Source organism: Chrysochloris asiatica, unplaced genomic scaffold, assembly GCF_000296735.1.
Source record: "Chrysochloris asiatica unplaced genomic scaffold, ChrAsi1.0 scaffold00004, whole genome shotgun sequence".
NCBI classification, from domain to species: domain Eukaryota; kingdom Metazoa; phylum Chordata; class Mammalia; order Afrosoricida; family Chrysochloridae; genus Chrysochloris; species Chrysochloris asiatica.
Genome location: NW_006408522.1, coordinates 45,961,329 through 45,977,974, shown reverse-complemented (window position 1 = coordinate 45,977,974; position 16,646 = coordinate 45,961,329). Strand labels below are relative to the sequence as shown.

The 16,646-nt window shown below is 40.9% G+C and overlaps 1 protein-coding gene across 1 annotated transcript in view; it reads right to left on the bottom strand.

Moving 5' to 3' along the window:
* Positions 1–16,646, bottom strand: part of RYR3 (ryanodine receptor 3) — a 775,913-nt gene that overhangs the window by 193 nt on the left and 759,074 nt on the right. The window contains exons 93-103 of the mRNA XM_006831810.1: positions 15,925–16,125; positions 11,552–11,682; positions 8,589–8,631; positions 7,937–8,064; positions 7,517–7,577; positions 7,058–7,204; positions 5,228–5,362; positions 3,867–4,023; positions 3,014–3,078; positions 2,573–2,673; positions 667–718 (exon numbers count right to left, since the gene is read on the bottom strand). Of these exons, the coding sequence (XP_006831873.1) occupies positions 667–718; positions 2,573–2,673; positions 3,014–3,078; positions 3,867–4,023; positions 5,228–5,362; positions 7,058–7,204; positions 7,517–7,577; positions 7,937–8,064; positions 8,589–8,631; positions 11,552–11,682; positions 15,925–16,125 (1,221 nt within the window). The remainder of the gene's footprint in view (positions 1–666; positions 719–2,572; positions 2,674–3,013; positions 3,079–3,866; positions 4,024–5,227; positions 5,363–7,057; positions 7,205–7,516; positions 7,578–7,936; positions 8,065–8,588; positions 8,632–11,551; positions 11,683–15,924; positions 16,126–16,646) is intronic.

The window sequence follows — 16,646 nt, the reverse complement described above, 5'->3', positions numbered from 1 at the left end:
GCTCAGACCAGCAAGTTCTTTGTTGCTCACTAACAGGGCAGGAAGATATCAAACGAAATCAACCCAGTGTTTGTCTCTAACAATACTTAAAGGATTAGCAGTAGAATGATTCCCTGTCACTTATAATTGATTAAAAGAATGCATGGACAGGGAACATTTAGTGCTAGCTTGGGCAGATGCTAGTTGAGCTAAAGCCAGATCTGGAAAACCAACTGCCTCTTCCTTTAATTAAGTGATTGAATAACTTACTTTTCCCTCCTTTGTTCTTTATCTTAGTCACAGGACTCCATTTGACACATATTCTCACTGGCACTGCTTTCCTCTGATTCTCCTGATCTTTGTAACCAGCACCCACCCACTCTGCTTCTCATCGTATATTTCTCTATAATGTTCTTCCCACCTCCAGCTATTCTACTCTGAGGCCGTAACCATAAGGGTTTAGAAATGCCAGCGTTTGCTGAGAATGATAACCACGAGGACTTCTGGAATAGATTGAGGTTGCCATTGGATACATAATAGATTCTCTGACTTCTTACTAAGGCAGGAAGCAGTAGGGAAATATATATGAGAAACTGTTCTTCCATACATAAATGAATACCCAGAGAATTGCCTATTAAGGGAAGATCTAACACAGGTACATGATTGTTAAGGTATTTTATTTCTCACCTGACCCGTGTGCTCAGTTTCATCTTTATTAATCAAATACATCAAAAAGAACCTGGAATAAGGATAACAAGTAAAAATGTGAAAATGACAGCATCAGATACTTTGCTTAAGAAATCTAAGTTCACTTATTTTATCAAGTGAACTGAAGAGAGGGCTCAGTATTTTTTTTGTGTGAAAATTCCTTTGGGATCCCAATCTTTGACTACATTTAAATGATTATAAAATGGTATACTCAGACTCTTATACAACTTTTAGCAAGCTAATTTATCATTTTGTGCTGTGGAACAGCACTGGACTGCAAAGCACAATGTCAACAGTTTAAACAGGGTCACTATGAGTAGAATCGAAGGCACGTAATAACAACATAAAATGGAAATGCTTTGTGTATCTCAAGGATCTGTACAGGGTTGCTGAGTAAGGACCAACTCGACAGTACGGAACAACATAGAGTTTCAGAGGATCCATTGGTAAGTTTGAACTACAGAGCTTGCAGTCTAGTGCTTAACTTAACCTACAGTGCCACACCAGGACTCCATCTCTGTCATGCTCCGTTTCAGGCTGGGTAGATCAGCTTGCATTATGTGAAGTTGGAGACAGCATTCACAGGCCCCATGTGCCCTTAAGGAGAAGGTGGTGGCAAGGAAAGGGAAAGAACAAATAAGACTCACTGGGGATGGAGAGAGAGGACCTTAGCCCCAGGAGAAGGAGAAGTTCTAATTGTGTTTTAATTGCCTCAAGATTACATAGGTGTGACCAATTTATAATGTGTAATAATTTAGGCCATTAATCTTTTCTCAGCACATACAAATGGGCTTCAAAGGAATTAAAAGAGAAAGGGAATGCCCCCCACACAACCTTTCGGAAGCCCCCTCATATTTACTTGAAAAAGCTCTGTTTTAGGATGAGAGGTTCATGCGTCAGTTCTCTCCTCTCAGGTGTTCTGCGAGTGGAGGACAGAGACTAAGAAAATAATGCAGAGTGTGGTGGTTGTCATAGGAAGACACAGAAGGGAGTCCTAACCCAGATAAAATCCTTCTATCCTTAACTTATGTAAACTCTTCATGAGATTAAAAAAATGATATTCATGATCTGGAACAGTGGGCTAAACTTATTTTTAAAAACTCATGTCTTCTCGTTTCACTATCTAGAAGACAAAAACACATCTTTTGGCCCTTCTATTTGACTATGAAAACGTTCCCAAAGGCTGTGTCTGTTTCATTCTAAAGAAAGATTGTTAAAGTGCCATCAACTCAGTTCAGACTCATAGCAACCCTGTATAGCGTTTCCAAGGAGAGGAGTGGCTGGTGAGTTTGAACCACTGACCATGCAAGTACAGTACGATGGGCAAGGATTAAGCCTGGAAAGAGAGCCCATAACAATCTTGATTGTGGAATACTCTATAAATTCTGCAGGGTAAAAAGTTGCGTAAGTCCGTGACTACCACTAGCTCATTCCTGAGTACTTTACCTTAGAATGAGATTACTAGGTGACATGACGTGGCCTGAAATATGACACTGAATTTAGGGCCCTGCAGGTTCACTGATGACCTTGAAAAGATCAAATCTTTTAATGGTGTGGACTCAAAATTCTCGTTTCTCCTAAGATGAAAAATAGCACCATATGTGTATAATGAAAGGAAAACTCCAGTAGAGAAATTGCTGCAGTTATGTGTCCTTGGAAAGATGGGAAAGGCTGGGGTCTGATTCTCAAGTAGAAGGACAGGCCTTTGTAATAGATTATGCTTGCTTCTAGCAAACATCTCTCTGCATGTGGTTGCTGGGAACTAGTAGAAGCTCTTTTCTGATTGCTTCTACTTTTTCAGAGAAATTGCCAGAAATGGACTCTGCAGAAACTATGGAAAACAAATTGCTTATATTATTAAGAACCTCTTAACCCGAATACTCACAAGTAGTTGGCTAAGTTGTGTTCTTGTAATGTGTGTGTTTCGAAACCGTGAGGGGTTGTGTCAAAGTAGTCATTGCCAATCCCACAGATGAAACACTTCGTCTACAAAAATAGCAAAGGCATTATTAGGTTTGGGTTTACAGGCAGGTGGGAAAAGGGTTTAATGAAGGTCTCTAACTGTATTGAGAAACATAAGAAAACTTTTTTTTAAAAATTCTTTTAGCCCTTCCACACAGGGTGGCGACAGTGGGGTGCACAAGAAATGCACTGAGTTTGATGATGGGCACAGAGAATAGAAGTGGATAGATGGGGACCACAGCTTTATTTGTAGTTGTGCATGGCAATGAACTTAAATAGCAGCAGAACCTATTTAAGTAAAAAAAGTTTGATAAAGGGCTATAAAAGTGCACGTGGAAATCATTAGTAGTCAGAAGCGCATTACCTCCATATCTTCTCGAACTTGTTCCTGTTGGTCTCTTAGCTCACCAAAGGCATCAATAATAAGACCTAGAATTTTATTGATGATGACAAAGTGAATCTGGCTGAACAATTAAAATGCATTGTTTTTCTAATTTCTCTCTTTTTAAAATAAAGCGTTACATTCTGGTTGACCAATCATCGTTGCTCTTCTACTTTTCCCACTTTTCTGCAGTTATCTCTTCTGCTGTCAACTGCTCATTCCTCCTTGAAACTCTTTTCTTACCCTGACTCTCTCCTATTCTATTCCACTGTTTTCACTCTTCCTCATGGACTCTCTGAGCTAGCTTCCACCTCCACATCTTTCGCCACACTGATGAATCCCTGTTGTGGCATTTTATTAATTTTTATATTTCTTTTATATTACTTCCATTCCATTCCTGACTTGTCTCATAAGAGACTCATTAAGCTGCTTATTAGATTTCAATACCTGGATGTGTTAACAAATATCACAACTTAGCCTGAGTCAAATGAAATTCAACACAGCTCGTCTCTAGGCTATTCCCACCTCAGATACTCGGAAGAAATGATGGGACTAGCCTCAGGCAAGAGATCCAGGATGCAGAACATGATGCCGAAGTGGGGAAACCTCTCTAAGGACTATCAAGATTCTTCTCTCCGTGCCAAGTGTATCTTTTGCCACTTTGTATGTATAGCCAAGGTTGTCTTATTATAGTAGATTCTTAATGTATATAAAATTAACAAGTAAATGAATTAATAAACTCCTTTATAAACTATTAAGTCATAGGTGCAGGAAGGTAGAGCGAACTAGATGTGATTAAGTATAACCCTGTTCATACCTGAATTAGCAACTATACCTTGAATGATGGCCAGCAGGATGACAATGACAAAGAAGAAGAAGGTAATGTCAAAGACAATGCGATACATTTCATAAGGGTCGCCAGCAGGGTCTTCAATTTCATCGCCGATGCCTCCCCCAGCTCTCACTCCCACATACATGTGGAAAAGGTAACACTAGAAAAGGAAAATGATGGTAATTCAGGTCAAGGTAGCAGAGGTTTATTTCTTAGTAAGATTGATCTGATCGTATGGATGTTCAATAAAGTATACAGTTGAAAAACACCATGTAAAGAAATAAACCACCACAGCAAAAAGTTACCAACTCTACTCTCTGGTCAGTTTGAGGTCTACAGAGATTAAAAGATTATCGTTACACTTATGCTTTAAAACAGTTTCTAATATAAATACTTAAAATTCATGGAAGAATCCCATTACCTTTCAATTCCATTTATCCATGATTTTTTTTAAGCACCCTCTTTTAAAGTTAAGAAAAGGAAAAAACAAAAAAGATCTTTAAGCTCTCTGATGGCTTATGCTAGGCAATTGTTTTCCCTTATTTTTCTCCTCTATCTTCCCTGGCTGGTGCAAGTTAAATGGTTAGACTGCTAGTTGAAAAGTTGGTGGTTTGAACCCATTCCAGAGGTGCCTTGGAAGACAGGCAGGCTGATCTTCTGAAAGTTCACATGCTTGCAATTCTACTCTGCACACATGGGGTAGCCCTGACTTGATGGCAACCAATCAAAACAGGGTACTTACCATCTCTTCACCTGACTCAGAGGGTCAAGACAAAACAAAGAGCAGTGTGAATATGGGTTGGTGCTTTTAGTCCCAAGAAAGGTTTTAGCCCAGAAGTGTTAAGAAATGAACACAGGCTGGGGCAGTGTCCCTTCACTGTCAACTGACTCAACACTCAAGTTCTTTTTCTCAACTCTGGTTTCTAAGAACACACGTATGGGCTCAGGCTCACCCTGAGCCATGCTTTGCAGACACTATAACTTGACCCTACTGCTATATGGCCTTTATCCTATAGGGATGACGGTTGTTAAGTGCTGTTGAGTTGGTTCCAACTCACAGCGACCCTGTACAGGGTTTCCAAGCTTCAAACTGACCTTGCAGTCCAGTGTTTTTTTGGTGGATGTCCCCGAAGAAGCCCTGCTAATCAACTAGCAGATTTCCTAGGATTCTATCCTCCAGTCCTCAGAGACTATGAATCAAAGCTTGACTTCCATGACATTTCCTATCCAACTAAGCATGAAACAAGTGGTAATGAAAACTCTTCTCATCCCTTGTCTATTGCCCAGGTATGTGTCCCTCTGTGATAAGACGTCTGTATTCTCGTCCCTGTCAGCCCAAGCCCTCCTCCCAGTGGTGGCCTCACCGTCATCATGTCATCACACTTCATGTCAGGCTCGTCGTCATCTTCACTTTTGTTGTAGAACTTGCGGAAGAAGTTGAAAGCCACCACAGTATAGAGATAAACCACGACAGCCAGGAGACCTACAGTCAGAACTAACTGGGAAGTGGAGAAGAAAGACAGACAAGGAAAAGAATGCTGGCTTTGATCTATGTTGAAGGGTGCCTTTGAGGCTGAAGGAAACGGTGGGGAAAGATGACAAGGTGGCAGTGAAAACCAGGAATGAGATGAGACCATGAAGAGAAACAATCCTACTAGGGCAAATGAGTACATATGCCCCACATAAATACTCTGCCATCAAACACCAAAAGTATTGAAGGATTGAACAGTAAAGGTGCTTTGAGAAGCATTTTGTTTTAAACAGAGGAATCACAGTACAGCTTGTACTGTAAAGCTGCTTCTAAATAAACGATAAGCTCTTTTAACTGGTAGGTGTCCTTTGTTGTTGTTACATGCCATGGAGTTGGTGCCGACTCATAGCAACCGACCCTGCACAGGGTTTCCGAGGCTGTAAATATTTATAGGAGCAGAAAGCCTCATCTTTCTCCTGTGGTAGGTAGGTATCCTTAGGTTATAGTAATTTTATAAATAACCATGGGCTGGATAATTGTCACAACTTTGAAATCATTATAACCAAGAAATCTGCCGAGCTTCTTTGCAGGAATTATAGGACAATTTCTTGCCAGACTTTTAGTGGAGTCAGCACTTTAAGGGGGGCGGGGTGTACACTGGACCTGCTCACCTAGCCTATGCTGTGGACCAGGTAGTGAGCTGAGGAAGTTAAGGTCAGTGAGACAGACTCAATCCTCAAGATGCTACACACGGTGGGTGGGTGTGAGCACGGAAAGAAAGCACCTGCATTCAGGCATCTATCTCTTGAGTGATTAGCAGTGATTTACCAAACCTGGACAGCAGACCACACATAAAGCAGCTGGGTTTAGGAAAAGAGAAAGAACCTGAGGTTTGCACCATGAAGAAACAGGTTAGAATCTAAGCTGTGCTAGTTAGGCACTGTGTGGTCTTTCGTGAGACATGGTCTTGCTGAACCTCAGTTCCCTTAGCTGTAAAGTGAGCTTAACATTTACTTTACAAGGTGGTACTTTGAGTTGTCATGGTACTGGCACATGGGACAAGCTGAGCACATTTTAACTACTTTTTTTCTTCACTCTCACAAAGTCCTAGAGATTCGCATGAGGAAGTTTCATTCATGCATTTGAAAAGCTAAGGAGTTTGAATCTGTAGGTAAAGGAATAGCCATTAAAAGATTTTAATCTAGGGAGGGACTGGATATATTGATGATATTGGTGATAGTAATAGCTATCAATAGTAGGTCTAGATCAGTGTTTTTTAATTGAAGGCACATATCAGAATTACCTAGTTTTAGAATTACTGTTACCTACTTGTTAACCCCAAGCAAGTGTATTAGAATCCATGGAGGAAAAAGGTAGGTCTACGAGAGGTCTCCACAGCAACCCTGATATGACTGTCATTCCCCTTCATCACCTATCTGTCTGCTCCGCTCCTCCCTTCTTCTCTTTCCTGATTGAGAACCCCTGATCCTAATGTTAAGGGTTTTTGAATTTGGGCCTTGGTGATGCCTTCAATTCAATTTTAAAGGGCTATAATTTTTCAGTAACTATTAATCCAAATGTTTGGGCAAGAAATATATATTATATATACTATGACCCATTCCTACATATTATCAAAGAACTTGTTCCGCAAACCCCACCCCCACATATTTCTATTCGTATCTAGGTCTATTCTGTTCCACAGCTGTATAAACACAAGCCCTACCTGTTTGCCGTTGTGAGTTACAGATGATAAAATGGTCCGCAATGTCTTGAAACCCATTGCGATATCCAGCAGATGAGCAGCAAAGAAAAAGTTGTTGTAGTGGCCCAGGAATGACATGGTTGTGTACCAGGCAAGGTAGAGGAAGGACTATGGAAAGAGAAGGAACTTAGCAGGTTGGTTTTTTTCATTTATGCCTTGGGATGCGTCCATTAAACCATTTGTTCTCCTTTGTGGGGGCAGACAGTAAGAATAGAGGGAAATCAAGTGCTGGAATCTAGCACCTAATTAGTACTGAGGTGCTGTGAGTTGGCCTGAGAATTGCCCAGGAAATGAAACCCGTCTACCCAGCAGCTTTGTCTCTAAGAAGAGCAATCCTCCATAGCTTGTTTCTTTGTGGCAATGTACTAGCATCCCTGAACCTACAATACAGAATCTTGGTTTTCTAGATGCGATACTTACATTGTCAGTAAAAACAACACCCAGCTTCCAAATATAGTACTTCATGTCCATAGAACTTAACCTAAAGAAAACAATATCAAAACTTATAAATGTCTAAAGTTAATTAAAGGTTTCATAAGGGAAAGAAATTAAGTCCCCTTTACCAGTTTAATAATTTAAATATGTCTTTCAGTTTTAGCAAGTTACATGTGTTTCCCCATGAGACAAAGAATGACTGAATGACACATTTAAAATTTCTAATTAGTTTTTCTCTTTCAGTGGTATTGGGTATAGGAAGTGATCTTCTTTAAAAATTGAAAAGCCGTGATCTCCCAATATGTTAGAACCTAAGCCAGACGAGAGCCTAGGACACCAAAAGATTACAGTTTCTGAACACGAGGATTTATTTTAGACCAACTTTAGGATCCTTAAGCTCTGTACCATGACACCAGAGAAGCCTCCTCAGCTTTTGTCTCTTCTACTGGGCTAAAGTCAAGGGCGTTTTTGTCCAAACCCAGGAGTTCAGCAATGCGTTCTGCTCCATAGAGATCTCCATACTTGTTGATCACCTACAGCAGAGAGGATGACAGTGTGACTTTGGGGCCAGCACTGTCAGGGTATTTATTCAGTTCTTGGCTCTTCTAAGGTGTGACTCAAAGTGCAACGGGAAAATAAAGGCAGAAACCCCGATGATTGTATCAAACTGCTTAAAACAAATGAGTCTAGGAATGAAGCCAGAAACCTACATACATTCTTATACAACCCCTACTTGGACTCACTCATCTTGAGATATCAGGAAGACTAACATCAAATTTATTTATGTTTGTATATGGACATGTCAGGAGGAACCAATCTCCTGTAGAAGGGTATCATGCAGTGAAAAAAGAGGAAGACCATCAATGAGATGGACTGACCACATGGCCGAATGGGCTCACATGTAATGATTGTGAGGATGGTGCAGGACCGGGCAGTGTTTCATTCGATTGTACCGGGTCCTCTAAGTCAGACCTGACTTAATGGCACCTAACAACAACAACATAGCTTAAAGACAAAACCTGTTGCAATGGAACTCACCCACATTGACAAAGCATACCTTTCTCTTTACAAACTTGTCCCAATAGTTATTAGGAAAAGATCTGAAACAGAAAATGAAAAAAGGGAAGCACTTAACATCAAGGCAAACAAGAAATGTTCTGGTTTGGGTATCTGGGTCTTTGATTTGCTCTGGTATTTTTCTTGCCCAGTGGGGAACTCAAGCCTTGATTGAAGGTCAGAGTCACCATAGCTGATTGCCCAAAAATAATGTTGAACAAAACACTGATGATACCAAACAATGCATACAGTATGAGTCTACTTAACTAAGACTGAAAATAGAGAAATGAAACATATACCAAAGTGGTAAAACTATAAACTAAAACAAGAAACAAATATCACTAATGCCAGCAGGAAGTCCAGCTGTGGTGCTGTAGGATGAACACCGGACTGTTAACCGCAAGGTCAACAGTTCAAACCAACCAGCTGCTTCTTGGAAACCCTATAAAGGGTCATGGCAACAGCGTCAAGAGAGTAGTTAGCTGGGGGCAGGGGAAGATTTGCCAAGAACTGGGAAGTTTTTAGCAATGTGCTATTTTTTAACTATTGTGGATTATTCTAAAATGAACACAAACATTCTGTATATATTTTTAACAAAATTAAAAGTAAGATAGCTATCCATGGCACACAGCTGATGGTAAAAGCAGGTTACAAAGCACTTTACATACCGATGCCATTATGATGAAAAAAAGGGACAGGTGAGTATACAAAAAAAAAAAAAAAAAAGACACAGCTATTTATATATTTCTCTAATTCATGGACATTTACAGCAGTTCAAGCACTTTTGTTATAATTTAAAACCTTTTTAAATATCCCCGTTGGGACATTTTAATGTACTTCTGCCACTATCTCCTTAGGATATATTTCTAGACGTCGCACTGCCTTTTTCTTGGGACTTTGAGGCCGTATTACTTTGTGACACTGAGCCATGCATTGTGCTAACTGCAGAAAGCTTATAAAAGAGAGAGTGTGTAACAGTGTCCACAATCTGTGGAATGTCAGGGTTCAGGGTCGGGAACTGGCTTACTCGTTTTCCTTCTTTATGTGGGAAGACTGGCAGGGGCCTGCAGGCAGGAAAACACGTGTGATGTATTGGGCATGCTCACGTTTTCCTTTTTAAGTGAAGCGTCTTTGTAGAGTTTGTGGAAAAGGCTTAGTTACACCTTACTTCATCAACTTTGAATAAGTAGCAATTACCTCTCCCCTTCCCCCCAGAGGTCAGGGTTATTATTTCTAGTCCTGTAGGACTCCTGGTGTGGCACTATAGGATAATAAGCACAGGACTGCTAACTACAAAGTCTACGGTTCAAACCCACCAACTGCTTCTCAGAAACCTAATACCAGGCCACTGAGAGTCAGAATCTGCTTAATGGCACTTAACAAAAAAATGTCTTAGTTGGCACAGTTCAGAGTTTCAATACAGTCACTTTTGTTTATATATTTAGCCCTGTTTTTTTTTTTTTTAACTCTTTTTTTTCTGTATAGGGTTTCTGAGGAGCACCTGGTGAGCTTGAACCGCCGACCTTGCGGTTCAAACAGACTTTGCAGTCCAGTGCATTAACCCACAGCACCAGTCTAGCCCTATTTCTTTACTTTTTTTTCTCCCCACCACAGTAGTTTATCTTGTAACTGTGCTGTAGCATAAACACAGGACTGCTAACCACAAGGTCAAAAGCTCAAACCCACCAGCCACTCCATGGAAGACAGTTGAGGCTTTCTTCTTCCATAAAGCTTTTCAGCCTGAGAAACCCTATACATGGTCGCTATGAATCAGAACCAACTTGGCAGCAAAAGGAGCTCTGGTAGCATAGTGTTTACGAATTGGGCTGCAAACCGCAAGCTCAGCAGTTTGAAATTACCAGCTGCACCGTGGGAGAAAGATGAGGCTTTCTGCTCCTGTAAAGATTTACAGCCTCGGAAACCCTGTGAAGAGTCACACTATGAGTTGGAACCGACTCCATAGAACTTAACAAAAAACAGCAGAACATTTGCTACTTTCGCCAATGGTTTGGTCATCTTTGGAACAATTGTGGGGAAAGGACGGACAGGACTAACAGTGGATGCCCACTACTACATTCCAATAACCATGCCAAGCACTTGACACACATAACATTTTCACTTACACCCATGTAAACAGTGCGCCTAGGAAACTAACGTGCATGCAAGGAGTTGTATGTATGGTGTGCCCGAAGAACCCTGTATAACATGTATGCTGTTAGTTTTAAATATTCTATATTCCTTAAGTCTCCCAGAGCTACAGAAGATGGTAGTCTTGTCTCTAAACCACTGAGTAAACCAAGGCTTAGAAAATGTGAATACCGTGTCCAAGTTCACAGGCCACTAATCAGCAGAGCTACTTGGTACCCCAATTCTCTGCCTCTAGAATCAGTAATCTTTCCAGCCCAGTAATACTCCCATGTACCTACCAAGGTAGCTTATCCACAGATCGTGAAATCAGGCCTTAACTGCCCATAAAACGGCCTCTGAGAATTAGTTCAGCCAGCTAAGCTGGGAATATTTTCAGTATTAAGGTGGGAGAAGTTCTCTTCTCACAGGTTAGGTGTTTGAAGAGACATTACGTAGGGTGACACTATAGGACTGCAGTGCCATCAGATGGAGACTCGAAAGATGCTGATCAGCTTGATCTCGAAACCCTGGGGCCAATTAAGCCCTCAACTCACTCTGTATGACTCAAATATGAAAAACCAGTCACAGTACTACTGGACTGATCCTCTGGTCTTAATCAAACACGTTCAGCACTTCCTGATAATATCTCCCTCTTACTAAATCCTTACAGGTACATACAAGTTTATGAGGGGCAACAGGCTACTGAGAAGGCAAAGGGAGAAAACTCCCAGAAACCAAAGGAGGGTTTGTATTAATCCGTTTTCAAGGTTGATGAGGGAAGACTTATTCTGTTTATAGTAGTTTCTTTTCCATTTAGGCATGGGGTGGGGCACTTACGGCGTGTTGATTACCAAGCGATCCCATTGGCCCTTAATGTCATCTTCCGATGGCTGTTCAGTGATATACAGGCCATCAAACTCCAGCTTCCTGGCAATTTCTTTTTCTCTCTTGAATACCACCAACGGGACCTAGAAATGGGAAGATTGGGTTACTAGAGAGGACTTTTTGATTAAAGCTTGCTCTCCTGGGCATTTAACAAATTAACCAATCAACTTAAAGGTACGTATCTCTGTGGCAAGGGGTTTGGGGAGCTTAATTGTGGGACCAAAGCCAAATCTCTTCAATTGCCTTTGGCTAATATACACCCATCTTCAAAAGCTGATCTGATTGGGGCCACTTTTTAAACTTTGATATAAACAGCTGATAGTACTACAAACTGGACCATCCTACTAAGTAATGCAAACTGTCCCATCCAACTGAGCAGGCCATACTTAGATGAATCCCAGGACCAAACGTGTTAGGTCTCCTAAGACTCCCATGCTGGAGATGAAAAGACTTAAAAGGGTAAGAAACTATCCTATCTATATTGTTCAGCCACAGGAATATGATGAAATGTTCTAACTTCCTTCAGTTGATACTTTCATGGCTTTGGTTAATGAAACAGGGTTTGATAGAGAGGCTTCACTAGACTGGGTACACAGTCTTTGGCATTAGAATTTTCCTCGTGAGATTCTTACTGGAAGAATTCCTGCCAGGCAGCCCAACACATTTTTGTCTCCTACTGTCATCACGCCTTGTGCTCTAAGGATTGTAACTTTGAAAGGGATGGGAAAATGATCCACTCATTGCAATTGTTAGAAAACTCACACTCTTTAAGTATGGACAGAGTAGTTAGTCAGAGGATACTGCTGAAATCTCAGAGAATGAGAAGTCAGAAAAACCAGAGCCCCATTTGCCAGAAAAGCTGATTGGATACAGCTAGGCTTCTCATTCAGCTAAGAAGCTGGTACCCTTCACACACTGCTGCTTCTAACAACTCATTTTGGAAGTTCATGATTTCCAAAGGCCCCACACTGCTCCTTTATTTCTAAAACAAAAAGGCAAAAAAGAGTTGCTAAGTTAACTCTTGCCCTCTTTCTTTAAAATGGCACCAAGGAAATCTAATGACAAGAAAGTAGCAAATACCCCTATAGGCACTGCACGCTGTGAGGAATCAATGGTTGCTGGTGGCTAATGGATGGTGCAGGAGAGGGAACAAAGGTAAAGCTGCTTTGGCTAATGTGCACTGTACTCTGGAACAACTATGATTAGCAACAACTACATTAAGTTGTGGAGCAGTACTAATTCTGGGACCTGCAGCATCCCCTCCAACCTCCTAAGAGTTTGTATACCCTCTACGTAGATTTACATTTTCCTTTCCTAGAATAGTAATATTTCTCTTTTATTTAGGTCTTCACATCTGTACAAAGCTGAGCTTCAGGATTGTGAATGAAGGAAAAATAGCTAATTGCTCTAGCATTTCCTGTCTGTCCAGCGTTCTAAGTATTTTTACACATACTCAATGAACATAATCCTCCCAGCAATCTTATAGTGTTGATGCTTGTACAATACTCATTTTTATAGATGATCAAACAGAAGTGACAGGAGACTAAGTGGCAAAGCTGTGAGTGTAACCAGGGAGCCTGACGGTAGAACCTGTGCTTTTACCATTAAAGTAACATTTTCAGTATAGTCTAAGGAACCCAGCCTGTCGGTCAGGGTAGCTGGAAGTTCTATATGACACTATAGTTCCCTGCTGGAAGTGAGGTCCACAAAGATAGGAGAAAATGGTGAGGTGGATAGTATATGGCCAAGGAGACTTCTTAGGAAGCGAATGGGGGAAAAAAAAAAAAAATCCTAAAAAAAATGCAGTACAGTGGATAAAGAACTGGGCTTACAATACCAACAACAGAATGAATGAAGACCAATGTGGCAGTGAAGTCTCCAAAGATGGTCTCCTGGTATTCATACCTTTGTACAGCTTCCCTGAACCCACTAGGCAGTCATGAATCTCATCTGGTCCTGTGCCTTGCTTTACCTAACAGGAGATACTGGAAATGACACTGTGTCTGTTCTGGATCTAAGCCATAAAATAGGCCAGCAGGTTACATTTTTGTGCATGTTTTGAAACCCTGAGTTGTCATGTAAGGAGTTGTGTAGCTTCCCTGCTGGAGAGACTATGGAGAGAGGCCAGAGGGACGGGTACATGTCCTGAGTTCACACAGACAGTGACGTCTAGTGACCCCAGTTGAGCCTACAGCCTTCCAGTGGTGTCTCTGCCAAGGTGTCAGGCACAGGAATGTACCATCTTGGACATTCCAGCCCAGCTGAGCTCCCAGATGACTGTAGATTCAGGTGCCTTAATGTGGAGAAGGACTTTCTAGATGTGCTAAGTCAACCCAAAGATAAAATAGTTACTGTTTTAAGTTACTAAGGTTTGGGGTGGCTTCTTCTTTAACAATATATGAGGGGAATTCAAAAATTCATGAAAGAATGGAATTAAGATAATGGAGTTTTTCCACATACTTTTTGAAGACCCCTTATATAACCAAGTGAGTAATTCACCAGTAAGTTTTCTTCTGATATTTCAAACTTACCTTAATAAAATTTTGAAAGGGGAGAATTTTTTTTTTCAGTTTTTTTTTAAAAAGCTTGCTCATTTTCCTATTTTGTTGTTTGTTTTGGTAAGTTTTATTGTTGAGTGATAGTTTACATGGGAGAACATTGGCTTTACACCATCCTTTCACTGCAATGATTACAATCTCTGTGATCATTAAACAGTATTTGCTTCCATTCCCTGTTTTGTTTTGGGGATCAGGAATATATAATAATTTAAACAACCAAAGGGCACATTCTGCAAGCCTGCCTCCTGGCCACCAGCACCCGGTTTCTCTCTTTCCATGAGTCCAGAGTCCTCAGCTGTTCCCTCTCTCCATGTCCTCATCTCTGGTGTTGCTGCTTCTCTGGATAGGGTCCCGCACTCTACTTGTGCTCTTCTCTCTTGATGGCCCTAGGGTTTTGTTTCTGTACTGTTAAGATAAACTTATGCCCCATTTTTGTTATAAAACTTCTACCTTTACAGTTGTGACAGTCACAATTAGTCATGATAACAATTACTGAATCATAAGAATCTTATCCCCATCTCTTTTCACCAGACCTGTCTAGACAAGATGAAAACTATTCATTAGGGACTCTACCTTCCCCGGCACATTCTTAAACTAAACTCCCTCTTGAAAACTTGTAAGCCAGTCACTTTGTGCTTTTATTGCCCCCTCATTTTTTAGGTAGCCAATGTCTAAGTTGCCCATCCCTATCTATCCTGTATACAGAGGGGATTAAGATTGATACTTGATGTGAAGACTCCTTCCCTCTCAGTTGGTATTTTGAGCTATTGCATCCATAAGTATAGGTCAAGTTCATCAAATTGTAGCAATTTACATTAGTTTCCTTTATCAAAAATTGTTTATTTTTTGTTTTTATCTTTCTCTACTTTGAGTTCTGATTATCAAACGGTTGAGGCGAGCTCAAATGGATACTGGATGCTTCACTCTCAGCTCTAGTCCTCTGTGGCTATGTCCTTGTGTCCATGGGTTCAGGAATCCCCAGGTCTCATCACACTTTCGACCAACCAGCCCTTCCTCTTTCTCTCATCTTCAGGTCAACAGGAGTCTATGGAGCATGGATGAACTCAGCTCATTTCTTCATTGCTGCTTTTCCCCCTGTTCCACTTACCAATAGACCAACATGGTCACCAGCAAGCTTACATGCCTGCTCATGTGTTTCCTTTGAGTTTCAGTTTTGGAGGGGGAGTTTGTCCTGAAGGAACTTGATTGCTTGCCTTGATGGCTCCCTGGTGAACACCTTGCTTGTTCTTGTAGTAACCAATCATACTGCCATTTTTGTTTTGGATTTTTTCCTACTGATCTTTCTTTGAAGATGTATCTTGTATTGCTCTAGCTGTTTCAGGCTGGCCTGATTGTCCTTTCTAGTGGGAATGTCCCAAGGGGAGAAGTATTTTTATAAAAGTTCCAACAAATTCAAAGATCAGAAGATTCTTTCACTACTAGCTACACACATGACTTTGTCTAATTATGTTAATTGTATTAATTCAACTAGAGGTGTCTGAAATGTGAGTCTTAGAGCAATGTTTCTCACACTTAAATGTGCACACAGTTTACCTGGAGATCATGAAAAATTGTAAATTCTGATTTTAAAGATTAGGGTTGGGGCCCAAGATTCTGCAATTCTAAGCAGCACCCATGTGCTACCAATGCTGCTGCTCGATGAACCTTCTCTATTGACAAGGCCTCAGAGAGCAAAGGGCTGTTGGGATCATATCTGACCTTCCCCCTCAAAAAATTAGATCAGACTCAGAGTGGCAAGCAATTTACCTTCAGGCAGTAATAGCCCACCACACAGACCAAGGAGATGATGGTGTGGATGATGGCCAGGGCCCTCAACGTTGGTGCCATATACCCAGTACTCTCCTGCAAGACAAAGAACACCATCGCTTCTTCCTCTTCCTCCTCATTGAAAGAATTCCACAGGTTTGCGACGTCCTCTGTCTCTTCTTCTAAAGGTTCTTCGGTGACCTAGCCCAAGACATTAACTCACTTTAGCTATGAGAAGGTGCCTGTAGCCACTGGGCTTTCCCTAGGTAGCTACTTCTAACACATGCTGTGCAAATAGTACTGACTCAACATTGCTGAATAAATGAAGTTTTAGTTAACTTATTACTAGTCCTGGTGTGATGCTGTAGGATAAGCACAGGGCTGCTAGCCACAAGCTAACTGCAATGTTGGCAGTTCAGACCCACTAGTGACTCCTCAGAGACCCTATACAGGGTTGCTCTGAGTCAGAACCAATTCAACAGCATTTAACAACAGCAACGACATTATTAATACCCACCCCCCAGAATCTCTAATAATTGCAAAAAAATTTTAAAGAGACTAAAAACATATCATTTGACAAGAAAGAAATTTTTTTTTTTTTTTTTTTACCACATATGCTGCAGTCCTTGTGCCAATGTGAGTAATTTCTGAGATGCCTGAGACTCAGACACACACACAAACATTTCCCATTCTTTCTAAGATGCCACTTACACTATGCATGA